Genomic DNA, 12,094 nt, shown 5'->3' with positions numbered 1-12,094 from the left:
AAAACAAAAAAAAAAAAAAGTAAAAATTCTTCCTTCTCTCTCCTGCAAAATCAACTTTACCCTGTTTATTGGATCGTTCCCGTTAGTATGTAAACAATGCTGTTCCTTCTCTGATCTTTAAAAACAAAATCCTTTCTTCATCCTACTTTTCCTTGGCTCCTCCCAGTGCTCGGTGCTCAGCTCCTATCTGATCCGATCAGCCGGCGGCATCTGACACAGTGGATTAACTCCCTCCGCCTTGGAACCCCGGCTCCTGCCTTGGGGCTTTACGTGTGCCCTGTTCCTCCTAGCCTTTGCTCAGATGTCAGCCACCCTACCTAAAATCAGCAGCTCCTCCTACCACAGGCTCCAATTTCCTTTTCTCTCCGAAGCGGTTAGCACCACCTGACATATTATGTGCTGGTCTTTTTTTTTTTTTCCCTCTTTTCTCTCCAACAGGATTTCAGTTCCATGAGACCAAGGATTTTTTTGTTCAGTCTGTTCATCAGTGTATCACCAGTACCTGGAAGAGGACACGCAAAGCGCACGGCACATAAGAGGCACTCAGTGAATATCTGTTAGAACAGTTAGTTGATGAGCTGTTGGCATTTAACTGCTAGACCATAAACCTCTCTTGAGGAAAATCGAGAAACCAGAAGTTTGATTTTGTCATTATAAAACTGTTGTCCTCCTGCTCGTAGGTATGATGACTATGATTACGGAGAAGTTAATCAACTACTTGAACGAAGCCTGAAGGTTTACATTAAGACAGTGACCTGCTATCCTGAGAGAACTACCAAGCGCATGTATGATAGTTACTGGCGTCAGTTCAAGCACTCAGAAAAGGTGCGTTGCATGACTGCACGTTCTGTGTGCCTTAGACACGTGTCCACTGTCATTAGGAAGGACTGTGAAAAATTGCACGTGAAAGTGTTAATACAAGTTCGAGCCCCGTGTTAGACTCTCTGTGCTCCAGCTCAGAGCCTGGAACCTGCTTCAGATTCTGTGTCTCCCTCTCTCTCTGCCCCTCCCATGCTCGTGCTCTGTCTCTCAATAATAAATAAGCGTTAAAAAAAAATTAAAAAAAAAAAAAAGAATATTTCTTTGGATGAAATACATAGGAATCATTATGTAAGGTCTAATAAATGTTAAGGATCTTTACCAACATTGTAGTAGAAGAACTGGCCTTAAATCCTAGATCGTTTTGACCTGTAAGTCCAAGAATCTTCCATTTACACCACAGGTTCCCAGCTTTTGAGAGTAAGAAAATCCATTTAGGGTCCTAATATTCACTAATTAACTCTGTGGCCTTGACAGAAAATGTTATGGCCTCCATACCTGATGGATTTTATGAAGTCTTTGGGCCAGTCACACATACGATAAATAACCCATTTTACTGCCTGCATCTCTTCTTGACAGATCTTTATGCCCTATTTATATGTTTGCATTACTTTACTGGCTTGTATCTAGAAATTCCCTTTATTCGTCAAGAGACTATCCCTAACCTGTAGAACATTATCAAAATAAATGCAATATCAAAACACATTTCTTTGTAGTCTGTTTTGAAAAATGCATTGGTATTAATTTTAATCTATCAGCTGATGTGTGTCTCCCCCAACACTTAGGGGCTTGTATCCGAAAGACTCCAGGGAAGGTACACATATCTAACAAGGACCAGACAGTAATTGCAAACTGCTGTAAGCTTCAGGTTTTCACTTCCGTACCTTTCCAAGTAAACAGGAAGAAATGTTCTTAAAAGCTTTCCGAGGACTGAACATAGGCTCTGAGAAATGTAGAGCTGATTTTTAGCCACATACAACTGGAAGAAGAGAAAGTTGCAATTTATTAAAAAATTGAAAAATATGTGATTTCGTAATCCAGAAGATTGATTGGCTTTATACACATCGTGTACATTCTGACATAATGCTTGGTACTTTCAAGACTTTTAGAGGTCATTTTTGCCACTCACAAGATCCCTTTCTCTTTTATAGACACAGTTTTTGTTATGAGCGTTCCATCATTTACACGCGTAGATATGCCGAGGCATGTGTGTTTGTACGTGGGTCTGTGTACACAAGACAAACCCTTGTGAATGTCTGTTAAAAAAAAAAAAAAAAAGGAAGTTTTTCCAGTTGTTTGTCACTAAGTTGCTAACGTTGTCGTTTCTAGGTTCACGTAAATTTGCTTTTAATGGAAGCACGGATGCAAGCTGAACTTCTTTATGCCCTTCGTGCCATAACACGGCATTTGACCTGAAGCATCACCCAGCGAAAATGTCATATGTGTGTAAAGACCTTTTCACACAAGAACATACATCAGAAGCTGTTTGTGATGGGCATCAAAAGTTATTCAATTCTCTAGTGTCAAAGTTTAGCCGTTCTCTTTGGCGGCTGTAATGTGCAATGATGTGTTTTATTTTTCTTGATGCTTAACATTACTAACAATTGCAAAAATAATACTGAGGAGCACTACTTTGCATTGTTTTATAGTTGGAGTTTTGGATACTGATCACAAATCACAAACCTGGTTTATTAATGCTTAACTTCAGCGCTTTTGGGTTTGTATGTATGTGTATCCTTTTATTTCCTTCTTTTTTTTTATTATCATTATTTTTTTTTTTTTTTTTTGGAATAAGGAAAAGCGCTTACAATCTGCTCAAGTGATTGTTTTTCAGATATTGGAATTCAGCAAAGAATGACCTCTTCTGGCCATTCTAAACTTTTAACGTTGTGTCCTAAATCTGGTGGAGGAGAAGCATGCGCTGTTGAACTAAGCTGCTCACAGGACACATATCTGTGTCCCCAGGAGATTATTTGTCAGGCACTGTTTGTGGTTTTTGTTTGTTTGTTTGTTTTTGTTTTTTGGGTTTTTTTTTTTTTACTGCTATTGGCGATAACGTGAAATGTGATACAGCCATTGTCCATAATTTAATGTGAAATTAATCATGATGAATTCTATAGCATGCTACTGAAATGCCAAATTCAGCTCTTTTCTTTCTCTTCTGAAACAGAACTTTCCGTTTCCCATATCAGATGTATATATTAAAAGCAGAATTATGCACAATCCTTTCTATCACTAACAGTCCTCCTCAGTCATGTAAGTCATCAGCGCTCACAGAGCTGCTCACCGCTCATTCAGTTGGCACACGCAAGCCTGTACCCACCCAAGACTGACCAAAAAAGTTTCTTTGCACGTTTTTCTTTTCTCATAGCGTTTTCTATATCGCAGTAAGCAGAGGAAGGTTAATATACTTGTATTTTTTCCTGGTAGCTTTTAGAACTTCTTTCCCATGATTTTTCTTCTAATAGGCTGAGGAGTTGAATATTCAGAGGTGACAATTGTGTTTCTATGCATTAATGTGATTGAACAGCAACAACAACAACAAAAAAAAGTGCAATATGTCGGGAAAAAAATACTCAGCTGAACTTTCCCCCCATTATGTCATTGCAGAAGTGTCCTTGTAAACAGAGCCATAAAGAAATTTTGTTCAAATTTCTTTATTGCACAAGGCTTTTGCCTTACTGGGGTTGAACAATATTGTTTTCCTAATGCCAAAGCACCCCCTTCCCCAGAAAAAAAAAAAAATCTCTTTGGACAACTGGTTTAAAAAAGCTATCAAGTCTTAGGGGAGGAAGAAGCATCCAAAAAGTCACACTTTTGCATCGGTTTGTGTTGCCTGATTAGACTGTCCTTACAGAGCACAACATTATGTGTTTCTAGCTTTAATTTGTATTGTGTTAATGAACCAGTGAAGTGCCTAAGAGATGCTTACAACTATCCAGTAGGACACGACCACACTGCTTAAACGCTTTTTGGTTAACTAAGGGTGACTTGAATTTTCACAAATCTGCTAATTTTTTAAAAACAACTCCATTTTCTCATGGTAAATAATAGAGTCAAAATTCTCCATTAGAGTTCCCACAAAGATTTCATCGAAGACTGACTTATTTGTTGTATAGGACTTTTTCTCTCACGAAAGAATCTTGGGTTTTGTTAAGTCATTTTCCCCTTCCGTTCACTATCCTTTTCTGGTACAATACATTAGGTTGCTTTCTTTTAGAGTTTGTCCCAGATAAGAAAATAGAAGGATGACTGTAAACCTACTAACGCCAGGTGGTTCTGCATTTTTAGATTCCGGGATCTCATTTGAAATCTTCCACGTGAGGAAAAAATTACTAATATTTTTTAAGACAGGGTGGTTTATTTAAAGATATCATTCAGAGAATTCATGCCAGATCTCTTCTGTTTATTGCATATGCCATATGTTGACTTCATTCGGCATCACATCATGTAGAAATGTCTGTTAACTGCAAGGAAAGTATTTAGGAAGATGATAAAACACGGATGATAACATCAATGCATATTTGACTTCCCTAACCTTAGAACTTTCGAGTTGAGGATATCTTTTATTCTTGACGGTTTTTTATTTTGTTTCGTTTTTTAACTACAATCCTTTCAGTTAATAACCCTGTATTATTGTGCAGGTGACCTGTATTACAGGATAAAAAAGGATCTTTATAAAATGGAAAAGGAGAAATTGTCACAGAAAAACCATTATGAGCTTTAGACCAAAAGGGGAAACAAGGTGTAAGTAACGAAAATGGCCACTTAGTTTTTGTCTTTTTTTTTTTTTTTTTTTTTTACCCCAGAAATGGAAGTAGTTGGAGTTTGGGTTTTGGAAATATTAGTGCCTTTACTAGATCTCTTTTCTAGCAGAGTTTCTTTTTAGCTCAGCATTGCTCTACTCATCAGTAATCAGGAACGTAAATTGACTTGGAACTATAAACAAAAACAAAACAATATATTTATGAACCTCAGTGAACCAGCCTAGAAAAATTGACTTCCGAAGGTGCTGGGGCACCTACTGAGACGCAGCACGCACAACATGAGTACCATTTTACAGCAAGGTTGCTGTGAACTTTCTCTAATGCAGACTTGAAATTCTGATGCGGTTTTCCAGGGTGGTATTTTTTCAGAGTATTGAATTTACTATGTAGTAATTTATAGTATAGCTTTTTATATTAAAATGTGATATTTTTCAAAGAGATATCTGGTTCAGTTAGTGTAACGATATGATTATACGATACGCTAACCTCCACCTTGGGGCTCACATTGTGCCAAACTTAAATGTGCAAGTGTACTTGGAAAAACAGCACATGTGACTGTGAATTCTCTAACTTCGTTGCTTATTACGTTGAAATTAGTCTAACAAGCCACTGATAATCTGCCTGGTTGATGTCTATTTACTTCCCGGCTTCCCTTGTAATTCTTAATTTCTCAGATCACCTTAGGAAATACCTAAATAAAGACTCTCCCACCTGAACGTCAATCTGATCTGTAAACCGATCCCTTGGCTGTGGGGTTGGCCAGGCAGCTGGCCCCCTGGATCCTTCAGCTTCCGTCTCCTCAGATGGATCCTTGATAATCAGAGGAAACGAGGCTTGCTGAGATGAGACCACTCATTACCTTCTTTACCTTTTTGAACCAAGTATGTTGTCTCAGTCTCAGGAAGAATCTTTGTCCCATCCGGGGTACTTTTACAATAAAAGATGGCTAATGTGGAATCTGGGCCATGGCCTTGGCCTTTAGTTATGGCTTTAAACCCAAACAATGGCAGAGCAACACAGGGCTGTTTTCAAACAGAAAACTCAGTGGAAGCTTTATATTAAAATCATATTTGAACCAGAGCCCCTATTTTAATTGTTAGGAAGTCCCCTAAGGGTTTTAACTTCTTCTAAAAACTAAATCACATTATTCTACAGCAGCTTTTTCCTTTTCCACCTTACAGAGTTGTTTTTTTTTTTTTTAATCCAAAATCCTAGATTCTTAGGCCGCAGCAAAATAAAATGATCAGCAAACAATCAAAGATCTATACTTAAAAGTAGTTCACCACTTTAGTGCAGAGTGCATGCATGTGTGAAGGTAAGATTCTTTTAAACTCGTAAATCCGGTTCATCGGGGACAAAAATTAATTTCAGTGCATGTTATAAGAATGATTTGCACTGTGATAGTAAAATGAGGTTTTCGTTTTGTGTTGTGTTTTGAAGACAATTCTAAATCATCCCTCTGGAAAGCAAGACCTTAAACTCTTCTCTTTACCTAATGGACTTTTTCTTCTTTTATGCAAATAGACGGTCTTGCATGGAGTAAAAAGTATGCAACAGTAACGTTGTATAAATAGTATATGAAATTTTCTTAGTAGTATAATGCAACAGCACCCTGAAAGACACGGGGCCCCACAGTTCGGATCGAGTGTTAAGTCACCTAATTTGTATAATCAGAACCGATTCTCGGTGGCCGTCATTTTAATCTGTCTCCCTATCGTATCCCTCCGGAGACAGAGAATCAAATGACGTCGTCTTTCCTCAGAGCAGTACTGTAACATGAATGTATCCCTCTCAGTCCACAGAACTGCAACGCCCCCCTGTGTGTGGAGCCTACGTCCACGCTGATTTGGCTTAGTTAGTAGTGTCTGCTCAGGTGAGAAGTAGAACAAACATCGCTGGGGTGAAACGGATCCTAGAGGTGGAGGCAGAGCCCTGCGAGGAAGGAGAAGGTTTTCAGTGAACGCGTGGCACGTTCGAGTGTGGCCATCCTCAGCATCGTGCGCCTGATATTAAGGAACATTCCCATGTGGGAGTTCCTATCTGCATTCAGTCCCCCCTTTCCTGCCTGCTTTCTTCCCCCAAGTGCCTCAACCTCTACATGCTCGCCATCTTCCCCTTCCCTCAGCCCATCTTGGTCTGAAGGCCTCTTCACAATCCAAACCAAACATCACCAGCCACCTGCTGATAGTCACCAGCATTTACTTTTCTGAGTTCCTTTTTCTCCACTCGTTAAGAATAGGACTTTGTCCCCGCTCCTCTACATCCCCCCAGTCATCCAGCGACATGTCGGCTAACCTTCTCCATAGACACCCTAGCAGATGTTATGCAGCACCGAGTGTAATCCTGTCCATCCCATACTCGAATACCCTTTCCCGGCTGCCTCTACCTCATCCCCAAAGAGCCTATAAATTCAGAGTATCCAACCTTTTCATGGATTCACTCTCTGTTGTTCAGTAATGCTACTTCCATATTTTAATAAATCTTAGAAGATTTTTGCCTTCTATCAAAGTAGAAGTCTTTATATTTATACACGATACAGAAATGGAACTATTTCTACCATGCAGAATTTAGCATTTAGCAGGACTGTAAAGTGATTGATTGAGTTACCACCCTAACCTGGATCTATATTAGGTAATAAATACTGGTGTTAGTGCAAGTTGTTTGAATGTAAATGAACAATTCTCTAGCAATCCAGACTGATGTGTAACCCCTCGGGGAAACAGGCAATTTCTGGCATATCCCTGGGTGTCGTTACTTGGGCCTTGAAACACGCTTCTAAGAGAAGGACGTATGATAAAGAGTGTTGAGGTGGTCCCATTGGATCGCAGAAGCCCATTTGATATATAACATAGATAAAATACCACACAATTGGGTACATAAGGGTTTTTGAACAAGCTTTCCTGGGTTAGACTAGGCTTCTAGCCCCCGTTCCTACCTTGTGTTCTCCACGGGGGAGAAAAGTACTATGGGGTGAGAAGGGAATGCACTGACTTTGTAGTCTTTATTCCCCTGGCTGCAGTTCGGGTATATCCAGACTGTCCTTAAGGAACAAGTGCACAGAAGAAGCAACAAGAGTTCTTCCTCTACAGCCAGTGTGCACCCTGTTCATGGCTGACGACTCTGTCCGGTTTCTAACACGGGGCATGTTCATCTACAGATGGCTGGCTGACCCGGTGATGAACCACCCTGTTTGGAAGTGTAGCTTAATACGATCTGTGGTGGCATTTGAATGCTTTACGTTCCATTCGTGAACAACCCAACCCGACGGCAGAGTCTCATAGATGCCTTTAAGGTTCCCAGGAGTGAATCGATGCCTCATTGAGAAGTGACACTTAATAATGGAGACCGAAGGGATGGTTCTCGCAAAATCGTATGTCGTGAAGGGTTCATTCTAGCTTCAATTAATTCTGGCTGCACCACCATGAAGTACAGAACTAACAAAGGAAAAATACAGGGGTGGGGGAAGAAGGAATATCTGATTTTTTTCAGTGCTTGTGGAAATCTTTGAGGTAACGATATGCATACTATAAAATAGCCTTTAGAACAAACACCCCATTTTACTTCTAGCTTATAGGACAACATCAAACATTAGTGAGTCTAAGTACGATAAATATAATTTTTGGTATATAAATTTTGCTAAAACCGTCTATTTTCTTGCACCCCTCAGCTTCACCTCTTAGAAATGAATGTATAATTTCCACAGAAAGATTATCAAAGGGACAGAGAATCTCTGGTATGTAATGCTAAAGTATTGTTCATGAATTCTGATTAGCTAAGTGTATGCACCATGACATTTAGCAGATATCTTTCTTAATCAGTCTTTACACATTTTCCACCGACTTCCAAATCTTAGAAGGAAGGACCCAAAGGTAGGATGAAGGAAACCTATCAGTTGGGTAGCCAAGTCGTTTCCTTTGTAACATTGAGAGACTATTTTCTCCTTTCTGAATTTCACTGGTTCTCTAAAATGAAAGGTAAGAGTTCACCGGTACCCTTGTTCATCAAGGCAAGCGATCCAAACTCTCTCTCTCGTGCACATATTTTCTTTGCATCCGCATATCTTCTCTGGAAAGAAAATACGATTTTTCCCTTCCTCTTTCTCTTCATATGTACTCTTTTCAACTCAAAATAAGACAGACACAGGAAGCAAATCAAGCCAGTTCGGCATCATCTCCATGCTAATAGAATAGTCCCATCCACATGCACAGTTTGAGCAAGGTAAAAAAGAACCTTGTCAGGTCAACTCGGAACATGGCCTTGCTTCTTGGATTAGCTCCTTCGAACCTGAAAATAACTTTCCTGGTCATGGAAGAACTGGATGTATCCTTTAGCTTATGAAATAGGATTTGAACTTGAAATCTTTTTTTTTTTTTTTTAAATCCTGATTCTGCAGGGCAGCTACATAATGAATGTATATATTAAGACTTTGTAGCTGAATTGCACATGAAATCAGATTGCCAACTTCTTGACTTTCAATTTTAGACATCATTTTATCCTTAAGTTGTGAGCGATATATGTAGCATGCTGTGAAACGTCTATTATAGTTCTTTAATTCATCAGTATTAATACAGAATTATCTTTTGCGTTCCTTGGTACTTTTTATTCAGTGTAATCAGAAGCTGTGATGTTTTGCCTTTGTAGTCCTGTGCTTTGTTACTGTAATTTTTTTTTTTTACGAAGCACGTGACTTTGGACTAATGTGAGGCAGATGACATGATCTTTAAGACTGCTATATATATCAGTCTCTTACTATATAAGGTTTTCAATTAGAATAAGCTTTTATCAAATAGATCATTGATGCAATTTAGGATTCACGCAGTTTTCAGCGTCCAATGGCGGTCTTATATTTATAGTTTCAATTCTGAAGATAGCAAACTTGATAAACAGCCACTTTAAACTTGTTCTGGCAAACCAGACCCTGCTCTAGATGTAGTAGTCTAAGGTAGTTAACCATATAAGCCTTTTCAACTATTATGCCCTCCACAGAGTCAGCAGTTAAGGAGATTGTAGAACCCATGAAAGTTTTTTGTATGTATAAGTAGGTTTTATTTTTCTTATGTTGCTGATTTTACAATTCTGACTAAAGCTGACCTGAATGGATCAGTTTATGTGTAATATTCTAGTGCTTTAATGGCTTTTTTTTTTTTTGGAGGGATGGGTAATATTATTTGAACAGATGCAGAAGGAACTGTTAGTGAGTCAAGACAAACACATTTGAAATAAAGGAACTGTGTATTAACATGTTAACAATTCATAACTGCACTTTTTATGACATTTTGAAAATCTATTTATAGGTACAGAACAATGGGTTTTGTTAAACTGTATCACATTTATACCTGCAGAAATTTATTTCATTGTTATTAGTAGGAATTTTATTGGTTCAATAAAATTGGCAAAACTGATCCCTGATTATTTGCTTTTATGTATTTACATTTTTATTGGAGTAGCATTCTTGCATAGGTTTGTTTCTGCTCAATTATTGAGACATGCGTTCGGAAAGACATCACCACAGTAAGTCATTTTTTCCCAGAATTCCTGACCCAAAGATTTCTGGTGACAGTTCTTATTAAAGTATCACTATATATTGTATTAATGGAATATTGCAATAGTGTTAAGTTGTGCAAAATATATAAATCCTGTTACCTTTTTAAATGTCATTTGTGAGGGGCACCTGGGTGGCTCATTCAGTTGAGCGTCTGATTTCCGCTCAGCTCATGATCTCCCGGTTCATGAGTTCAAGCCCCATCAGGCTCATTGCTGTCAGTGCGGAGCCCGCTTCAGATCCTCTGCCTCCCCCTCCGTGCCCGCCCCCCCAAAAGCATAAAATGTCAGTTGTGATCACAGCAAGAGGCAAATTAATTTCACCATTGTCTCTTGTGAGCCAAAACAGTAATGTAGAATGGGAATGGAGCATTGAACCTGGGGTCAGAGCCTGGCTTCAAAACTTTCTCTTTGTATTCCAGTGTTAAACTTTGTGACCCTAGAAGTAATTTAATCTCTGTGATCCATGATTTCCACACCACAGTCTGAGGGGAGTAATACCTCCTTGACGTGGTTATTTGAGAATTAGGTAAAATGTAGCCATGTATTCGAAATATACATACAGTGGTGAGTTTGAGCAGCTAAATGAGAAAGCCTGAAAGCAGTGTTGTGGCTAATTGAAACAGATAAGAACAGATGGGGAAAGGGAGGTTATAATGTGTAATGGGAAGTGATGGTAAAGTCCCAAGTAGCAATGTAAGCTAGGCTTTCGGAAAGCTACAGAGGATGTGTAAAGTCTTTCATGTAGGGTTTTCTAAGCCAAGTCCTAATTTTGATTTATGCTGATTACATAAGAATTCCTATCAAAGGCGAGAGCTTTCCCTTTGTGCCGCCTGTCCAGCTGTAAGGGAGGATCGGCAGAAACCACCTCCTTGCTGATGAGAGTCTGTCTCTTTCAATAATATGCAACGTCCGGGGGAGAATTAGGGGAGGGCACATCCGGCCAACTCAGCCAGCAGCCTGGCCCTTCCCCACGGCCTCCCTCAACTCAAAATCCCCCTTTTGAACACTGGTTCCCTGAGAATTTGTTAACAACCCTGAACCATTTTTTAAAGTGAAATAGAAGTTGATGTTTACGTGTATGCTTGGTCGGGTCACATACACGATCTCATTTATGTCTCATGGTAACTTTGAAAAGAGCCACTGTGTCCATTTTGCAGACGAGGAAGTTGAGCCTTAGAGAGCTTTGTCTGCCTAAGAGTTGGCACCCAGAAGAGTCACACTGAGGACCTGAAGTCGTCTTTCTAATATCACTTTTTATACTAAACTTCCCCACCTTTATTCAGCCTATGCTTCTTGATGATGTAAGTACCATCAGCATGATATTTTACTAAAAAATGAAAGGCTAGTCCATGCTCCAAACAAGAAGTTAGAGAATTTTCCTCTCTGGGTAACTTGCAACTTTTTTGAGTTTTAAAAAATAGGGGTTTTTTTGTTTGTTTTTTCTTCCAGTCCTGTAGGGGCACTTCTATTTAAAAGACAGTCCCCAGGGGAAAGGTTCCCAGACCAATTATATCAAATCAGTAGCTGTAAATTTAAAAGCTAAAAATTTTTCCCAAGAGAACAAGCCTGATCCTAAAGAAGACTCAGGAAAATTTAAGAATGTATTGCATTTCCAGGGTGCCTGGGCGGCTCAGCTGGTCAAGCGTCCAGACTCTTGGTTTCGGCTCAGGTCATGATATCACGGTTCATGAGTTCAAGCCCCACATCAGGTTTCACGCTGACAGTGTGGAGCCTGCTTGGGGTTCTTTCTCCCCCTCTCTCTCTGCCCCTCCCCTGCTCACTCTCTCTAAATAAATAAATTAAAAAAAAATTTTTTTTAATGTATTGCATTTTTATTCTTAGGAGCACTCTACTATTGGGTGGAAGTTACCAATTCAAAGTCATAGTTTCTAATGCACCTAACTTTCTCACTATGGATGGAGAAGAGAAGTCAGTGGCAGAAAATGTCTCTTCTCCCTAATCTC

The 12,094-nt window shown here is 39.3% G+C and overlaps 1 protein-coding gene across 1 annotated transcript in view; it reads left to right on the top strand.

Annotated features, from left to right (window-relative positions):
- SESN3 (sestrin 3) overlaps positions 1 to 9,988 on the top strand; it is a 71,903-nt gene extending 61,915 nt beyond the window's left edge. The window contains exons 9-10 of the mRNA XM_027040062.2: positions 681 to 825; positions 2,149 to 9,988. Coding sequence (XP_026895863.1) covers positions 681 to 825; positions 2,149 to 2,235 — 232 coding nt within the window. The 3' untranslated portion in view covers positions 2,236 to 9,988. The remainder of the gene's footprint in view (positions 1 to 680; positions 826 to 2,148) is intronic.
- The last annotated feature ends 2,106 nt before the right edge of the window (positions 9,989 to 12,094 follow it).

The sequence above is a fragment of the Acinonyx jubatus genome, chromosome D1 (assembly GCF_027475565.1).
Source record: "Acinonyx jubatus isolate Ajub_Pintada_27869175 chromosome D1, VMU_Ajub_asm_v1.0, whole genome shotgun sequence".
In the NCBI taxonomy this organism is placed as follows: Eukaryota; Metazoa; Chordata; class Mammalia; order Carnivora; family Felidae; genus Acinonyx; species Acinonyx jubatus.
This window is presented reverse-complemented; position numbering and strand designations above follow the sequence as displayed.